The following is a 19,462-nucleotide window of genomic DNA, read 5'->3' as shown; positions in this document are numbered from 1 at the left end:
GAACTGCAGTTGGAACAGTTTAGAAAAAGTGATCTGGATTGAAAATATTGTCTTTTAAGCAGCAATCAGTTCATCTTTTAAAGTCCATAAAGGGGAAATTAAAAATGATTTTAGGGCTAAAAAGGCCCAGAGATTGGTTCAACATCCCACAGCATCAATAAAAAAAGACATGATGTTTCCATGGTCACACAGAGACTTCTTTAATCTCTTTCTTTAATTTTTCTCAGATGGGTTACATTTCAAACATGCAGGCTGCAAATAAACAACCCGACCTATTAATAGGTCAACGAGAAAACTGCAAAAGTAAATAACAATTCAAATTTGTTATTGTTGAAACTGGAAAACCATTAAATAATGACCAAAAGTCTCTCACCAGAGATATCCACCGGCATGGAAATTGTTCTGCTGAGATTTGGCGGACCTCCTTCTTTTCCTTGGTCCACCCCTGTGATTAAACGAAATGCATGAAAACAGCAGGACATTCTTAAAAAACTAATTCTGGGGAATAAAATTTCCAGACATTTTTTAAAAAAGTGTTTCCAGACCTTGTAGTCCATTTATAAGTGCGAAATAAAAAAGGAATTCCAGAGATTTTATGGCAGATAAACAAAGTGGCCAACTTTTGGACCATTGAATAAATGAATACAAAAATAAAGAAAGACGAAGAAGGAAAAAATAAGAAAGGAGAAAGAAAAAGGACAGAAGAAGGAACAACGCAAAAGGAAGTAAGTCTCCAAAAAGAAAAACTAAAGGTTCAAGGAAAAATGGAGGAAGGTCGCAAGAAAAAAGGCAGGATCGAGAAAAAAAAAGAAAGGGCACAACTAATACGGAAAGACACAATGAGAAAAGGAAGGAGGACGGAAACAAGCTCACAACATTTCGGCGATGGTCTAGGAAAGAAACTATCGAAACACAAATATATTTTCCCAAACTTATCCAGTCCTAGAAAATGAGCCATATCATCAATAAAGCTTATTCAAATGTTTTCAGACTGAAACATGGAAGAAGCTGTATTTTATTCAGAAATAGTCGGTTCTTTCTTAATATCAGAGATATTTTTGTAAAAATAAAAATAAATAGATTCCTATCAGGTGAGGTTTTAGTTTTATTCATTCATTCATTTTTACACGTCATTAGTTCCCTCATGTCTCTAAACTACACGGACATTTTGTTTTTCTAAATAGTTGCCTCTATTTCTACCTGCTCACTGATGCATCCCTCCCAACACGGTGGCGTTATGCTAAGCTTAGCATAATGACGTTACCTGAAACTTCACCTTTGAGGGCAGCTTCCCGATGCTCCTCTGGAACGCTCAGGCTGCCGAATCGCTTCCCATGGCGGATGGGGCTGGTGCGCGGCACGTGGGGCGACGTCGGCGGGAGACGGGAAGGAAGCATTTCCTGTGAAACCACAGGACATGGAAAACATGCATGAGGCATAAAATCTACAATAAGAACCTAACAAACGAAGAAATTAATACAGGCTGGGTCATATAGGTTTCATTTTGTGTTCCATTGAAAAGCCCCAAAGTTAGAATTTCTGCTACATCCACTTAGTCTGATTTAATGTCAGAAAGTGAGGAAAAAAGGTTATATATCTACTCTATACAGTGTATGTGCAGTATATGTTTATCTGAAAACATACCAAGTATTTTTGGTCTAAATTCTACAACAAATATTTTAGATCACTTGAAATAAAAAAAGATAACTTAAATTAAAAGCAACTTTAACAAGATGTAGGTGCTTGTTTTAAGTCAACAATTGCTTAATGTTGATGAAAAAAACACCAGTTGTGACTTGCCTTAAGTTATAATATGGGAAAATGTCTCGTCCTACTGGTAGATTATTTCACTTATTGTACTTTTTCATCAATATTAAGGAATTGTTGACTTCGAACAAGCTCTTATCTTTTACTGAAAAGTTCATTCTCAACTTTAGACAAGCTATTTTGTCTTATTTCATATTACAGTAGAAATCATACCAAAAATACTTGGTAAGATTTTGTTTCTTTTTAAGTGACCTGTGACTAAAATGACCTCCGACAGATGTAGATCATTCTGATCATCAATGATCATTTTCATTTATCAAGCGATTAATTGATTTATTGTTTACCACGACAGGCCTAGATATTGATTCTAAATAACAGATAGTACACGGAGTGTGTTTTGTGCCTCTGATAACTCACATGACTGAACAGCTCATTGGTCAGCCCCAGGTAGTTGTGCAGAGCCAGGACTGTAACCCTCTGGAGACGCACCATGATAATCTGAACAGAAAGGAAACGGAAAGTCATTTATGCATCACCTTGAAACAAACAAGGGGGAGGGGATGAAAAGTACCTCAAGGCTCCATTTTAGGCCCATTTATTTTACTCTGACTTCTTAAAACTGCTTGAATTACTAGATTTCTGAAAAAAGAAATTTGAAAGTCAATGAAGATAATTACTCTCTTCAACTGATCTGCTGTGATCAGGCAACAGATCAGACATGTAAAGATGTCTGTGAAGCCAAACTGAAAGAATCGAGGTGTTGTTTTCCACCAGTCAACGTCTCTTGAATCTCCTTCATGACACACTGAGATTTGAAATTTTGATAATAGAAGCTTGATGTCAAAACAGGAATTCAAGGTAATTATTAATGCCATTATTTCCTCTCGTCTGGACAACTGTAACACACTTATCACGCGTTTCAACAACAACTGCAAAAAATCACCTTCAATTTTCAAAAGCTCTGCATTTAGTTTAAAATGGTGACTTTATCTATCAGGACGCTGCCTGGCTAAATAACTTAACGCCACACACTCCAACTGAGACTTGCAAACCAAAAGTCTCAAATTCAGTCGTGCTTTGTCTTAAATCTTTTCAAATATTGTTTTCTATTCTTCTTTGTCATCTACTTCATTTATTTTTTTTCAATTTTTATGCTCCATCTTTGAGAAGCAATTAGATTTTTTTTTCATCTATGACAGGCGCTATGTAAAGAAACCACCCGAGTGAAGCCCCCCTCCCCACTTTCAAACATTTGTGCTACGTTTGTGCAGCAGAAATTTTCAATTGTGCCGCTATAATTTTAAGACATGTTTCCAGAGGTTATGAAAGGTCAACAAATTCCTCCCTACTTTCTTCAAATCAGATAAAATTTGTGTCAATCAACTCGGCTACATTTGTGCAACCAACATTTTTTTTGCTTGTGATTCTTTGGCTTTAAAGATATTAATGAAAGTTTAGAAGTCAAACGGTCAACCAGTCCCCCCACATTTACTAAATTGTTTAACTTTTCATTAATATCTTTAAATCATAGCAGCACAAACAAAAACATTTGCTGCACAAACGCAGTCGAGTTGACTGACACCAATTTCACTTGATTTAAAGGTGGGTGGGCTGGTTGACCTGTCATGACCTCTGGAAACGTTTCTCAATATCTTTAAAATGATAGCGGCACAAACTACATTTTTTTGCTGCACAAAAGTAGCACAAACGGTTGACACCAGTTTTTTTCTAATTTGAAGGAGGTGGGGGAGGGGCTCAGCTTCACTCAGGTCAAGAAAACTTATCTACTAGTTGCTGAAATCTCATTCAGTATCCAGTGGAGAACATTTATACTGATGATAAAGCAATGAAAAGTACTAAACTCACCTGAACTACTCGCACCAGACTCTCAGGATACTTCTCAAAGATGGTGAGGAAGGCCTCGACGGGCAAACGGAGAACAGTGGTGACCTCTGCAGCTCGAGCCGACACTGTTCTGTAAGGCCTCTGATGGCCCTGGAAACAGATGTTCCTTCATTCTTAAACTATTCAGACAACAACATAGTTAATGCAGCCGACATCATTTAAGCATTAAAGTCTAAATAGATTTGGATTGAAATGAGATCAGGCATATCCGTGTGACTCACGAAGGAGGAAGAATGTTTTGTGAGTCAGGAGTTAAACATCAACAACGTCAGGAATATACAATCAATGCTATAAAAGTACTTTATATCACTTACAGGTAATAATTAGAAGTTTATCTGGGAATTGGGGGAAAGAAAAGCCTTTGTGTGCAAATGTGAGTTTGCATTGTGACCTACTGTAATGACATCCAGAATGCTGAGAAGGCTGTGAACACTGTCTCCAGCAAAAACCTCCTTGACCACACTCTCTTTGCCATCCTGCAGGACAAACAGGAGAGATTCAGGTTGGGGGGACATGACAAGATATTTAACCGTTTATTTATTTATTTTTTTTTACTAATTTACATTTGAAAAGATGTCTTTATCAGGACAAATGCTATATAAAGCTTAGTGAGAAGGTGATGGATATGGCTGTGTAGCTTTGGGTGTGTTTATTAAGAAATGGAAGAAATGGAAAATCTAAAACGACCAAAAGTTTACATCAACCTTGAGCTTTGTCTCACATTGTGAAGACGATCATGCTCGATAACTATTGAAGCCGTTTTATTATTAAAACTGCTTTTTTTTTTTTTTTTTTTTTTTTTGCAATTTTAAGATATTGATGTTTTCCTGATAAAACTGCATTTTTATAAATTTATTCTTGTAATTTAACTAAAAATTTCATAATATGGCATAGTGTTTTAACTGACCTATAACAAGAAAAGTTTAGTCTGATTTAACTTCATTTAGTGAGAAAAAAAATGTGTCTCTTTCTATTAGTTGTATGAAAATATCTGGTGATAAATGTAAATGTTTTCCAAGCTTTGGACTTTTAATCAAGTGTTAGATTAAACTTTAATGCATGCAAAACTGTCCAGTTTTATTTTCAAGCACTTTCATGAACTTTATACAGAAACCAAGCAAGTTCCAAACCTGGAAAACATTGAAATTCAAGGATTTTGAAGGATTTCAAGCACCCATGCGTATCTGGTCTTCAGATTTATATGCAAATGAGTGTCGATTCAATCAAAACACTAATTACTTGGACAAACCTATTCAACAACAAAATAAAACTACCATTTCTCAGCAGTAAATTAACTCTAAATTCGTGCTAAGCTTAGATAGATGACAGCTGATAAGCAAGGAGAGTGAAGCGATATGAACTGCAGCCTCACCACCCCTGTAAGGCACAGTTCTAGCTTTCCGTCCTGAACCACGTAGATGCTGCTGTCAGGCTGTCCTGGCCTGAAGACGTGCTCCCCCTGCTGGAACTGCAGAAACACCATGTGCTTGCACAGCTCCAGGAAGAGCGGCTTCTCAAAGTGACCCAAAACCCTACGGTTAGTGACAAAACAAACAGTGGCCACGGTGAGGAAACGGGAATACGAGCGGGCGACTACCAACGCGAAAAAAGCGTCTCGCCGCGCAAACCTACCGGACATTTTTGAGCATGTAGAGCACCTCGGACGGGAGGTGGGAGTTGGCCACGTCGAATTCAGTGAGATCTGCCTCCAGCACCGAGGGAGGGGGTTCCTTCGCCTGCAGGATGGGCACCTCCTTCTTGAAGCGCAGGATCCTGCATGGGCAACACACAATGTCATAAAGAGAGATTAAAGAGGGGGAGGACAGAGAAGGGAGGGCAATTTTTATGAAGAGCCTTTTACTTTTTGGCAATGTTGAGCATTTTCTGCTTCTTCTTTAGGCGTGGGCGAGAAGAAGAGGAAGCCCCCACCAGTGAAGAGGTAGACTGGGAAACCTGTGGGGAAACGGATGCAAGTATGGGCCCCAGTGCTAATGTTTGTTTTTGTAAAAACATGCGTCCCTGCTGTAAGAAGAATCTTTTTTTAAAGTGTCATGTCTAGAATTTTTACATATTTTGTCGTGTTTTACCCACAAACCCAGATGGATTACCAAATGGAAACTTAGATTTCAGTGGACTGAAAGCGATGCATGATTTTCACAAAATCTAGAAATAAACATCCACCTCAGTTTTCTTCTGAGCAGAATTCTCAAATACTTTCTGCTTTGAATTAATCTAGCACATAAAATCTGAATTCAGTAGGTGAGTGTTTGTGGCCGGAATTTCACCAGACGCAAAAAGCCGAAACGTTTTCAGCCCGCCACTCACTTTCCGCATAATCTTTCGTCCGTAGAACATGACTTTGTCTCTCTTGCGGAAGCGATACTTCGGTGCCTCCTGAACCTCTATGTCTGCGAAATAAAGGTTAACGTCCAATGAACCAGAGCTGAATAATGTGCTGTTTCCAAGACAACTTTTCAGAGCAGGCTGAGAAATGGCACTCTGCGTTTACTGACTTCGGTGCCGGATCCTCCGCAATATGAAGAAGATGAGGATGGCGATGAGGACTATGGCGACGCCAGCACCAATAACCATTTCCACCATCTGGAGAGAGAGAACAGCAAGAAAGAAAAATGAGAGCATCAGGTTCTCCATTAAATCTGCTTGAATTCACAGAGAGCGGTGGACTAAACTTTTGGCTTAAGGTAATAAAATTTGCTGCAGTGGTAAAAACGGCTGAAAAAAAGGCAGAAATGAAAGTGCTCTCACCATGCTCGTCTGTAGCTCTTCCTCCACAAACGTCTTAAGGTTTTCAAATCTGTCCTGAAAGACAAAAAGTGAAACAGGGAGGCATGCTAGTGCGCCCGACAAGCTGACGAGACAACGGTTTCACACTACAATGTTGCTGCATGAAATGTGGGCCCGGCGGCGGCCTTTCTTTCACTGAGCTGTGAAAGCATGTGGGAATCAGGAATTCACCCTGCAGGCAGCAACACCCGGCAAAAAGGGAAAAAGTTGCATCTCATCTAATATTTCTCAATATACTTTCTTTTCTTATTTTATTTGCTGGATTTTTTTTTTAAATCACCAAAATACATAGAGATTTTCTTTCTCGTTTCCTGGCAATGTTAGGTTAAAATGATCTTGATTAAAATAACAGCAATCACTAAAAAAGCATGTCTGTTGAGAGTGCAGAGATCTGAGATAAGACTGTTTGCTTTGTGTGTGTCTGGTCAACCATAAGATTTAACATCATAAGATTAAAAGTGAGTGTAATTGGTCTTTGGCAGAGAGCCAGTGGATATTTATCAGTGTTATCTGCAATTATCTATTCGTTTGTAGCCAGGTTGACATTAATTGGCAGTAAATGGGTTGGATGGGACAAAAGTACAACGGAATTGAGGAGTACAACATACTCTGGATCTCTCAAAAACACACCCAGGTTTTCTGAGGTTAAAGGCGACCAATTATTATGCTTTCTTGAACAACATGCTCGTTACATTTTTTGCATACATTCATTCGTAGATAATGAGATATCAGTCTGCTCACTTCTGCCTGTTTTGAGCTCCTTTCAGAATGAGCCATTTCTGTCACTTTCAAATAAGTAGCTGCTGGCCCCGACCCCCAAATCAAAGTTTAGGTGAGGGGTAGTGCCTGCTGATTTGTGAAGTTTTTGAAACGACTAATTTTCCAGACACCAAAAAACATTAATTTATTGCCAAAACTTAGCTTTAATGTGACCTGTATAATTTAAAGAAAAAAGCAATCTGGCAGAAAGGGAGAAAGATGGAAATGACCTGCATTTATGCAACTCTTTTTAACAAGAGGACTAAAGAGGACTTTGCACAACAATCATTTGTTCAATCATATCGTCGGCGAGATTGTCATTCAATTAGCGCCACAGGAAAAGCAGGCGAAGTGCCTTGCCCAAGGACTCAACAGGATGAGGTAGGTTGCCGATCATGATGGCTCACATGACATCATGCTTGTCGCCTCATAACTGAATCACCTCAGAAAACTGCTGGTCTCTTCTAACTCAACTCACTAACATACCAATATGGACTCGTAACGACGTGCATTACTCCAGAACCTACCGGGAAGGGTTCTTCTTGGTCCTCTTGCTCTGAGGTATTCTGTCCCATTGTAGCTTTGTGTTTTCATAGGGATGGTCCATCAACAGCCACTGCAGACAAACAGGAGGATGTCAAAGCTACGCATCACAGCAGGAGCTACAGCACAGGGCCTACAGATCTTGTTGCTGATATAATCAATTGTTCGGGTGAGCCATAAAACTAATGAACTGCTTTTGGTTGTGTACCTCACTGTACCGTCCTCTTCTTGAGGAGGAAGAATGACCTTCAATGAGCTGGCACCGCTTTAGTAAGGGATTTAACTTTAAAGAAATTTGCTCTAGGTAGTTCTTCATTTCAGATTTCCTTTTTGTTTATGTTTCCCAGCCTTTTTCGCCTCACCAATGAGTAAGCCTGACAAGTCAGAGTCTGTCGGGGTGATTTTGATGGCAGGCAACACAGTGCTTTGAAATGAATGTGGAAAGTCACTAAATCTGCTAGATATGATGCAATCCAGGTTGCGTATTAACCACTGGGTGATTGATTGCATTTTTTTTTTCTTCACACAAACCAACCCTTGATCTCACTAACAAATGTGTCCCATTCAAAGCTCAACACCTCCCAAGGTAAATATTTTTCTTCCTCTATGTAATGCAAAAGCCTCCTTCCATACAGCGGGTCAAATTCCTGTTCGAGCTCTCATAAAAGATGAAGCAACTGCCAGTTTCTGCTTTCTTTACTTCATTTACCACAATTGCAAAGCAGTGAGAAAACATTCGTGTCTGAAGATTACTTCAATCTTACCCTCTCACATTTATGTGTTTCTGATCAAATTAATTTTACTGTTAGGAAAAGAAAAGCTGAAGAAATACAAATATGAATTGTCAGGTAGCTAGCTTGCAAGTCAGCACCCAAAGTTAGCATGTAGCTTTTCTAGCAAGCTAGCTAGCAGAGCTAGCCTGGGAATTTTCCCTCACAAAAATTGTTGCCAATACAGAAGTTAGACATACATGAAGACACTTTAAGGCAATTCTTTTTGGTGGGAGAGTTTGGGGGGCTACCCAAGACAGCGTTCAATTTTACTAGCTACACGCTAGGGCAAATGTTGCCAGATCCTCAGAGATAAATTCCTTGTCTGGCAACATGAAATAGACTTCAAAACAAACACATCATGTCTTCACCAAAAATTCAACAATTGATAAGAGACCAAATTGTTGACATGTTTTAGACTGGAAAGAGTTACTGAGACATTTATAAGGCTTTGGGATTCCAACCACCCTCAGTGAGAGCCATTATCTACCAATGAAGAAAACATAGCCCATCTGAAAGAATTACGTCAAGACCACACTGAAGACTCATTCGGGGGAAATAAGAACAACGCTGAAGTTCACAAAAATGGCATCCGTGGGAGAGTTCAAAGGTGGAAACCAAAAAGAACCCGTCTCACATTTGCCAAAACACATGATGATCCCCAAGGATTTCAGGGAAAGTTTTCAGTGGAATGACAGGACAAAATTGGAACTTTTTAGAAAGTGTGCATCCCACTACAACCTGACAGAACATGACGACATTATTTCAGAAAAAGAACAGAATAACGACAGCTTAGAGATGGTAGAAAGGTTTCTGTGTGCTATACTTCATCGGGACCATGTGAAATTATTTTAATTGGTTTAAAACATAAACTCTGCTCTCCATCAGAGAAACCTGCAGAAGAAAGTCCAGGTATTGGATTGAGAACGTAAGCTGAAGTGCACTTGAGGTTACGGAAAGGAACAGTAATGCTAAACACACCACAAGCAAGGTGACTCCTGAATAGCTTAGAAAGGGCATTTGTTGCTGCTGAAAACACTGTGTAGTTAAGAGGGCAATTACTTGGTTGGAGCAGCTACTTCCTCATAAAAACGGAAATCACCATGTGAAACTACTTCTTGGTTTTATCTTTGATATTATTATTTTATTATCAGAAACCTTTAAAATAACAATAAACAATTAAATACATTTTGCAGTCCAAGTTCTATTACCACTGTAAAAAATGTGCATGAATGTGCCATTTAGATACTAGTGTGAGTTTTCCATGTATCATTTTAAATAAAAATAAATAAATGAATTAAAAAAAAATCAAATAAATATTTTATTATTAGATAGCTTCTAAAATAGTTCAACAGAAACAAAAATGCAGAATAACTACACTACTTCTTCTAGTCTAAATAGTTAATGTACGTTTACTGCAGAAGGGCAATAAAAAATGGTTTCAATGCTCTTTCTTATATCTTATATTACAATTCTGGAAAAAAAAAAAAGGTCCCAATAAGTCAAAGACTTATCAGAAATCAGCCACAAACGTTTGACTGCTTCAAACATGTCACCACTAAACCTTCAAAATCTAATTTCTAAAAAGATTTTATAACCAGCGATCTCTAGTTAATTAGTATCTTAATCATTTAGCTTACTGGCAATTCTAATTTCAAACCTATTCAATGTAAACAAAAGCCCTGAGTTCATCTTTAATTTCTCATTTCAGTGGCACAATGAGGATAAAACATGAAGATTTTGAGTTTGTGGTTAGGTGAAAACACAGTAATAAATAAGTACGTCAACTGAAGTAACAATCAGTCAAGATATTGTTTCTGTGTGTAACTAAACTGAAACTTACTAAACACGTCGTACTTGTCACAGTTACTGGCACACTTTCCAGCACTCTGGTCAGGTCTGCTCTGATGTATTTCCTGCTTAATGTACTTCACAGCTTATCTGTGACTGGGAGGCAGGGCGGGGAGGCTGAGCTGCTGTATGGATGAAATTCAATCAGTGCACAGCTGAGGATGGAGGGTCATGTTACACGGGAGCAACTCTGTAATTCATAAACAAACCATAGAACAGGATGCTGTTTTGAAGGATGGCTTATAAGGCCACTGCCATTTTATGTACTCCTTAGTCCAGCCATTATTTATTATATAGGTCTACTATAAAGGGCTTCACATGATAACCAATGTGAAGGTAAAGTACAAGTAAAATACAATACAATTAGCTTTGATCTAATGAATGACAAAAAAAAACAAACAAAACAAAAAAAAAACAGTGAGAAATATAATCAATATCAAGAAAATATCAAAAAGGACTGAGGTATATTTTAGTTCAGGTACCATGAACACAAAATCTGCATGTCATTCATTTTTGGTGCACATTTTATCCCCTTCCTCTAAGATAAAGTCACTGATGGAAGTATTGCTGCCATTAACTTTTTGTGTGCACCTTGTATTCCAGGTCCGTTGCTTCTCTGTTGTTGGTTTTGTATAACTTGAACCTGGTCCCCAGTTGATTTCAGCCCAATGGGCTCTCACACTGATTCTGGTTCTGCTGTAGTTTTCTTCTCCTTTAAAGTTTAAGGATTCCTCTTTTCCCAAGTGCTTGAATGGGAGGAGAGGTTGCTACAATGTCAACGACCTGATAAAACAGGTTGGGCTTTAATAGATAGATGATTTAAGTTGAACAGAAGTAAAATCGCTAGATAGAAATTGGTCCCGTTTGTCTTGCAAGTTGTTTACATTTAAACTTCTCATGAACTGTCAGTAGATAAACTGTAATCAGAGAATGACACTGTTGTCACAAGAGCTGAAAAACAGTATTTAATGCAGGAGGAGCTGCGAAAACACCACAAAGTTGCATAAGAAACCTTTTACAACACAACATTGTCGTTTTGTTTCTTCACACTAGAGTTTTGCACAGACTTGTAGCAGCAAAGGGGAGATACATTATCCAAGCCCTTGTGCCCCCCCATCAGCCTCCCTGTGTACAGGCCTGCTTCCATTGTCCTCTTGAAAACAATGAAACCAGTGTTGACCACACAATTCAGGGTCAAGCCCACACAAACCACCAGCACAGCCAGCTGGATTTTTTTTTTAAACAACCTTTCTAACAATGAGACCAATGACAACAGAGTCAAACATTTAGTTTCAGGTCCTTAAGATGTGTTTAGTCTTACAAAGATAGAATCAATTAGATAGTAGGAACTGGGGCTGCACAATAAATCAATAACAATATATATCACAACAGACACACAATTAATATCATTTGATAATTTATGGGAGAGTATAATAATTTAACTGAACTTCGATGGAGAACCACACAGCATTCTGGGAAATGTTGGCCAGCCAACAAGATGGGTGGCATCAACTCACCCTTTGGTTGAGAAACTTGCACGGCAGCAGTTTCAAGGTCTCGCCACCTTGCCTCATGACACAGTGGAGCAAAAACTGTGTTTTGGCAGCACTTCAAATATTTAAAACAAAAAAAAAAACTAATCGATAATTATCAATATCGACTGAAATGAAGTGCTTATATCGTGATACATTTTACCGCCATATCGTCCAGCCCTAAAGGTATATATGTAGGCTATCTGTGCAAATAAAAATAACAGTAGCAATCTATGTACTTTAGCCGTCCTCTGCTCGTTTTCTCATTCAACCGAAACAGTTTTGCATATTTTTCCTCTCAAAGCCTTTCCTCTTCCTCACCTCTGGACATTTCCTCGTCAGGGCCGTTTGGATGTGTTGTAAACATGGGAGTCCAGGAACACAAACCAGGAATTGGTAGTTTTCTATCCCATAAACTATTTCCCATCAATATTTCCCATATTGCGAAATATTGAATAAAGTGGATCCAACTAGAATCATGCACTACTCAAATACAAAAATCTGGACATAATAAGGCCTGGTTGATCAGAGACGAGATCGAGTTAGTATTTTGATTTTAAGCATCTCGATAGGTCCAGGTTTTTTTTTAATTTATTTTATTCCTTGAGGAAAAACAGACAAATTCAACATCAGAGAGGGGAAAGGCAGCACCCGGCTAACGGTACCTCTAATGGCTAACAGTGTCCATGCAGTCAGTGTCGATGGCAGTCCTTGGTAATGGCCACAAACACGTATGTTAATGTAACAACCAGCACTACAGTTGTCTTCGTCTTCCAATTATGTTTTATACTCTCTTTGACCTCCACGAGATCATTTTGACAAGGAACCTTATTGAAACACCAGACCTGATTTAAGCTAGCACGGAAACAAAAAGCTTCTACAGTTACCCCGCCGTACGCTCAAACGCAGTGAACACAACCTAATTGAATAAATACCCGTTTTTTTCTGTCAAACTTACCTAAACTGGTGCACTCCCGTCAATCGTCACTGACTTTCAAGCGAAGAATACAACGGAAATTATGTTATATGAAGTCCCTCCTTTTCCACAATATATCTATCCAATCAACAACCGGCGAGGTGGACGCCGAACCAATCGGAACGACGGAAAGGCACGAAGCAGTTACGTCCCGCCCATGTATGTTACAGAAAGACGCTGTGTCCAATGAGCTTAAAGAGAAACAAACAGCTCAGGCGTTGATTGGACGGGGGTGGAAATTATTGACATTGCGCTTACCTGTAATTGATATTTAACCACCAGACAATACCTTAAAGAGGAACAAGTCGAACAGTGTCTTCAAAACTTTTACATTTGTATTATATTGTATTCTTTTTAGGTTTGGTCCTAAAAACCTGATTCAATAATCTATTCGGAGACCAAAGAAGCACGTTTATCGAGAGAAATGTATTGTTGTAAAAAAACAAAACATTTAACTCTACTGCAAAAAAAAAAAGACTGCATTGCTGAAGTTATTGCTCCCCCTTGTGGGCACTTCATTGACTTTCGTAATTTACTCGTTTTTGATTACAAAAAGTCTGTTTAAATGTGTTCCAGTCAGGTTAGGCAACACCAAAGCACTGAATTTTGGTAAGCTTTTTGAATAACGGCCATCTTAGTAGTGATGTCTGGAAAACTTCTGTCTTGGTTTTACTGGATGTCAGTGCTGCTTTTGATACACTGAACATTTTTGATTGATATATTGGAAATATGGGAAGGATTTTCTGATGCTGCTCTCCACTCAATCAGATCTTATTTAGCAGACCAGGACTAACACGTAATTTCTCACAAAGCAAACAAAGATCACAAGTGGAGTTCCTTAAAGCTTTAATTTCAGGCCATTTTTTCCTTCAACATCTAAATGACCTAATATCTAAAATGATGACAAGTTTATATTTATGTCTCACCACTTGACTGACCAAAACGTTGGTGCGGTCTCAGGTCTCAAACAATTGCCTGAAACCTGGATGAGAAGAAACTGTTGACTCCTTTAAATTAGGACTGTTTAAATGAAATTCAACTCATTCTTTAGATGCAATCTGTTGTTTCTGATGTCACCAGGAATGTATTTTGATGTATTTCTTGTCACTTTAACACTTGAAATTGTGCATGAATAATATTAAAAACTTACCTTACATGCGATAATCTATTGGTTATAAATTTAAAAAATGAAATGAATACACATTTTGTAAGGAGTGTGCCTAACTCTTAGGAGCTTGAAGTAACATTGGTAAATATTAAAATTAAAAAATGTAGGATATTCATTACCAGCACCCAGATATAAGAAAGAAGTCAAAACTAAGTTTTGGTCAATAGTACTTTGCTATGAAAACAGCCAAAGTGGCCAAATAGTAAGTGCCTAATGGTTTGCTTTTACTGTTAAGCTGCACATCTTTATTTTTCTCCAACACTAGATGTAATAAAATGAAGCGTAACTGAATAACTAGTTCTGAAAGCACGACCAAGAAGTGTAAGCATCTCAAATGTGACCAATAAGAATTCAATATCACTAGTTACATGATCAAAAATGTGTAAAATAAAAGGTTTTAAAAGAAGTGTTTTTTTAACAGGAGTTATATATCTTTGCTGAGAAACAGACGACTTGAGATTCACCTGAAAAGCCACTTTTCAATGTTGCTCCATCACAAATTTACCACATTTTAACAACGGCTTGCAAAGCTGCAAAGTTTAACAATCTTCATGTTTGCACAATTACTGAGTTTTTCCAACTATATTTATTAGACCACATTCAAAACAAAGATGAAAACATACAAATTTTCCATGTATGTGTGCTTTAGTAATCATAATTTGGATCTCCTCAAACAGTGCAGTGTTCTAAATGTTGTAAAATAACAGAGGCGAAAAATGATTCACCTTAAAATACATAAACTTTATTGGAACATGAGTGCCAGGTAATGGGATTACAGATTTGCAATGGGCTTGTGAGGCCAGTAAGGATATTTGACCTTGTCTAACTTGGTCTCAGGGAAGGCGTCGTTCAGGTCTTCGATGGTCATCTGATCGAAGGGAATCATGTTCTTATATTTCTCCAGCTGGAAAAAAAAAAGCAGAGAAAAATTTCATCAGAAACATTCCTGGTGACATTCTTCTTGTATCAAGTCCCTATATCAACGAGGATCTCACCTCTTGTTCATACGAAGCGACGCGCGCCTTTGATGCTTCAATGTAAGCCAAAGCACTCTTGTTCTGTTCGCAGAAAGTGAAAGAACGGGTCTGAAAATAAACTGCAGATCACACTTTACAAAATGTAAACATACATATTTAGCAATAATGCAAAAACGACCTAGCTTTTAATTCCTGTGTCCAACTTTCAAATGCTAGATACATACAAATGTTTATGTACAACCAAAGTGAGATCTCTGAAATCGCCACTTACAGCTTCAACCTCCTGTGCGTTGATTTTGCTCGTCTGTGTGTCGACAGGCTCAGGGATCTGCAGAGCTTTGAACTGCAAAAATAAAACAATTAATGTCTTAACTATGTAATCCACAAATTGGTTCGGATTATTCTTAAAATTAAACTTCAACCGGATTATAATATAGCCAAATAAAATAAGCCATTTATCTCATTTTAAATGCATAATGTCTTAAATAGAAGGTCTAAAAAAAATCTTTGTGGATGGATTTTAACAGAAAGTACACACTTTTTGTCTTTAGTCTGTGCAGCAAATCATTTCGTGGTAACAATGGTATTGTGTATTTAGAAAGGAAAATTACCTTCTTCTCAAACTCGTCGACCATGCCTGCTTTAGCCACAGCGGTCCTGTAGTAGCTCCAGTCGATGGGTGCAGGACTCTCAGGCAGAGAGGCTAGTCTGGAACAAACACAAGAATCAGTTTCAACAGGTTAAAAGGAAGCAACGCTGAGCAGACACAACTGTAAACAATTAAATGCATGGAAACTGTTGGGGGGACAAAAAGAAAAAGAATAGTTATAATGTACACAAATCGAGGTATGACAAAAAAAAAAATTATGAAACTGAAACGTGGTCTTTACTCCTGAATGAGCACCAGATTTTGGGAGACTATAACTTGCGTTAAGATATAGAACGTAAAGTAGTTCTATCAGGAAAAATGTTGACTTTATTTAATAAAAAGTCAAGGATATTTGGATTGATGTAGTAACTACGGTTATTATGTCATTGACTGAATAATTTGAGTATCATTTTGAACGTAAAACTTAATTTTCATTGCAACTTTTTCAAAATATTAATTTTTTTTAAAAGTTGGTTAACTTTCTGAAAAGAAGATAAAATTCTAATCTCCTATTCAGCTTAAGTCCATTAGGACAGTGATCATTTTACTTATAAATGCATCTGTGAGCTTTACTTTGAAAGATCAAACTTTCAACGTCTATGAGCGGAATTGTCTTTTTAGCAACTTCCACCCCAGTCAGAAACAAACACCTGGGACATTTTCTTACTCTATGCTGAGAAATATATTGAGTAGGATGAAATTCATTGCTTTGCTTTTCACAAAGTATCTTAGTGTTTAGTCGTGCCCCTGAAAAAACAACTTTTCGTAGACCCCATTCTGAAAAGTAAGTCACAGTTATAAGTACATCAACCACTGTGGCGGCATACTTAGCAGAGATGGCATCGGTGCGAGTCTTCAGAGCGTTGAACATGCTCCGCTGGTTGGGAGGAACCCGCTCAGCAAACGCCAACCAGTCAATGGCCTTCAGGGCTGCACGGCGGCCTGCCATCTTGACTCTGAAAAAGAAGACTGTTTAGTCGCTCACATCCCGTTGCGATCATCTTCTCCGTAAATTGAAATGTTCCGTAGTTATGCTACCCAGTTAAACCTGAGGTGTCTGGAAAGTCTTTAAAATGTTGCTGTATTTATGATAAGTCAGCTGTTCCTCATACAGCTTTCACAAATTGATTAAAATCTGTCTGTTTTTTTCATCCTAGAGTTCATACTTTTACTTAGGAAAAATTTACTAAGTCGAGAAGACAACTATAGAAAACTCAAGGTGAATTATTTTTTACATAAGGCTTGTATATCTCAAACTGAACATAGTAGAAGCTGAAATTCTCTTTAGATTGATTAATGGTCTGATTTCAACTTGGAAAAGACATTTTAGCCATTTGCAGCTGCTTTTCGTTTGCAACATTGACAGGCTTGATTTGTTCCAACCGTAACTCAAACACGGTTTGGAAGATATGTAAATAATGTGAGAAAAACCAAACAGTATGCTTGTTAATATTTTCAGGTCTACGTACTAAAACAAACCAATCACCAGATCTGACACAATTACTTAATCCGCACAAGGTCCAAATTGCAACCAAAATATTTGAAATAGTTTGAATCTCAGTTTCCTACTTCAAATATATTAAAGTAAAATATATTTTTGATTGAAAGCAAAACGCTGTCTGAACTACTTCTTTTGACTGATTTTATTGAGGATATTTATTTTTTTACAAGTATTCGGAAACAAATTTTTTGTAGAAGGTCATCTTTTACAATTTTTGGTTTTATTTTCAGATCTACGGAAAGAATCTCACTTTCCTCTGTAAGGGCTCTTTTAGACAAAATTATCAATTGTGACTATAGTTTTATATTTGTAGGATAATCTTGTTTGGAAACCTACTGGTCTGGCCACCAACACAGTGTTGGTATCTCTAGTTATTAAAAAATGCAATTGAACAGCAGCAAAACGATAATCCAATAAAAGCACGCCACTACCTTCGTGAAAAATATATAACACTTAAAAACACTGTAAAAAAAAGACATTAATCGAAATAACTTTGCACAAATAAATAGGAAATATGATTCCTAAATCGCACAACTTCATTGGAATACAGTGCGCCTGTCAATTATGCTTAATTGTGCGAATGTATTGTAACACCATCAAGCGTGTGTTTCTGTCTGTTACTTGGAACCAGAAAGTGAGTGAGAATAAAATGTGCTGTCTGTTGCTTGTTTATATAGGACCTTTTAACTAGCTTTTTCGCAAAATACAATCTATTTTCATAATCTACGTGGTCGAAAAGCCACAATCTCTGCCGTTTAACCACAACCTAATCTTAAACTACTCAAAGCTGTTAATAAATTAAAACTAAACCGTTTCAAAAGAACAAATGCAGAACTACACTCGTAGGAAAGTCACCGTCCTTGACATTTTCTAACATTAACACAGGCTAATGTTAGCTCGTTCCGTTAGCCTGCTAGCCAAGGTCAGACGTTTCCATTTGAAACGAGAGCCGTATCTCAAAACAGTGAGCCGCACATACGTTCACCCGACTGTTTTCTGTATAAAGATACAGCCGTGGAATAAACATAACCGTTTCCACACAATTATTCCACGTCAATCCTTCTGTCCGTAATGCAGCTGTGTACTCACCTCGCTGCAGATAACTGTGACGGATCAGAGCAACGGAAGTTCTTTTTCATGAGAAGTAGTGAGAGCAGAGGCGGATAACCTTTGCTGCCCCCTAGGGGACCGACTGAGCACCTACAGTTGATTCAACTCTGACTTGGTTCTTTCAGAAAGCCTTGGAAGGGGTCAGCTACAAAGTGACAACACATAATATATCTGATTATACAGATTTGAAGGCTCGATTTAAGTAGCACAAGAATGAGAATCAAACTTAAGAGATAGCGTATGTTTGTTTTCAACATTCCTGTAATTAAAGTTCAGCATTTGCTTAGAGTTTGAATAATAAGCCTAAATTTTGGATCATTGGAATCTTCCTAAAGATTCCAGTTTGATCCCGGATATCATTGATCAGGGACTAAATGTAGCACAGCCGAATAAATAAAGAAGTCATTTTTAAATCTCATTTCAATAAAATTGGAAACACACATGAAAGTAAAATGAATATATGCTTATATGTTGTTCTGTAAATGTGAAAATATTTATTAAGCGGAGTAAGAAAATTAAAACTGGATACAAAAATATCTCCATAAATTAAATATTAAATATTCATTTTTTGAAATACTTATTTCATTTTTTTCCAGTCTTGTGCTGCTGCTCTTCTATCAAAGTCTGTGAGTTTGGCTCGATGGACCAAAGTGACAACTTGAAATATTTCATGATAGTTCGAGAATCATAGTGATCATGTGAAGTGATCGTATAACTTGTAAAATATAAAAAAAAATCCACATTTTAAATCCCAATTTATTTATTTTTAATACTTATTTGTCAATTCCATCAAGTATTGACAAATTATAACTATAAAATGCATTTATTTATAACATAGACACTAATTTAACTATTCTTTTAATTTAACAAATTGTAGCAGTTTTAGAACACTGAATTGCTCATTTAAAAAAATATATTTACTTTTTTTTGGCTTCCATTAATATTTATGTAGGTAGTAATTCATCAGATTACTGTTTTTCTTTGTTTTTGTTGTTTTGTTTTTTGTTAGGGAAGTCTCAGCTTTTGGCTCTCTGTAGACCAAAACGTTTCTGACACAATTAAGTTGCTGTATTTCTTTCTTTCAGTTGTCATATACTTGCATGTGTTGGATTATGGCACCATTAGTCCTCCATAATGCATGCCCTGACA

General features: G+C 37.4%; 2 protein-coding genes across 6 annotated transcripts in view; both read right to left on the bottom strand.

Moving 5' to 3' along the window:
• pnpla6 (patatin-like phospholipase domain containing 6) overlaps positions 1-12,964 on the bottom strand; it is a 33,932-nt gene extending 20,968 nt beyond the window's left edge. For 3 of the 5 annotated variants that reach the window (XM_055040891.1, XM_055040894.1, XM_055040893.1), the window contains exons 1-15: positions 12,891-12,964; positions 10,992-11,183; positions 10,393-10,525; positions 7,764-7,852; positions 6,439-6,492; positions 6,186-6,273; positions 5,998-6,080; positions 5,534-5,625; positions 5,305-5,445; positions 5,045-5,204; positions 4,068-4,148; positions 3,634-3,762; positions 2,185-2,265; positions 1,265-1,400; positions 374-445 (exon numbers count right to left, since the gene is read on the bottom strand). In XM_055040891.1, coding sequence (XP_054896866.1) covers positions 374-445; positions 1,265-1,400; positions 2,185-2,265; positions 3,634-3,762; positions 4,068-4,148; positions 5,045-5,204; positions 5,305-5,445; positions 5,534-5,625; positions 5,998-6,080; positions 6,186-6,273; positions 6,439-6,492; positions 7,764-7,811 — 1,165 coding nt within the window. In that variant the 5' untranslated portion in view covers positions 7,812-7,852; positions 10,393-10,525; positions 10,992-11,183; positions 12,891-12,964. The remainder of the gene's footprint in view (positions 1-373; positions 446-1,264; positions 1,401-2,184; positions 2,266-3,633; positions 3,763-4,067; positions 4,149-5,044; positions 5,205-5,304; positions 5,446-5,533; positions 5,626-5,997; positions 6,081-6,185; positions 6,274-6,438; positions 6,493-7,763; positions 7,853-10,392; positions 10,526-10,991; positions 11,184-12,890) is intronic. The other 2 variants (XM_055040892.1, XM_055040895.1) reach the window with 1 other exon arrangement.
• A 1,832-nt stretch (positions 12,965-14,796) lies between these two features.
• atp5pd (ATP synthase peripheral stalk subunit d) lies at positions 14,797-18,371 on the bottom strand. The gene is made up of 6 exons (XM_055040797.1): positions 18,293-18,371; positions 16,530-16,658; positions 15,665-15,761; positions 15,325-15,396; positions 15,072-15,134; positions 14,797-14,980 (listed from the first exon to the last, which is right to left on the bottom strand). The coding sequence occupies exons 1-6, from the start codon at positions 18,340-18,342 to the stop codon at positions 14,849-14,851; spliced, it is 543 nt and encodes a 180-aa protein (XP_054896772.1). The 5' UTR covers positions 18,343-18,371; the 3' UTR covers positions 14,797-14,848.
• Positions 18,372-19,462: the final 1,091 nt, after the last annotated feature.

The sequence above is a fragment of the Poeciliopsis prolifica genome, unplaced genomic scaffold, assembly GCF_027474105.1.
Source record: "Poeciliopsis prolifica strain line A6 unplaced genomic scaffold, Auburn_PproV2 SCAFFOLD016, whole genome shotgun sequence".
Taxonomy (NCBI): Eukaryota; Metazoa; Chordata; class Actinopteri; order Cyprinodontiformes; family Poeciliidae; genus Poeciliopsis; species Poeciliopsis prolifica.
This window is presented reverse-complemented; position numbering and strand designations above follow the sequence as displayed.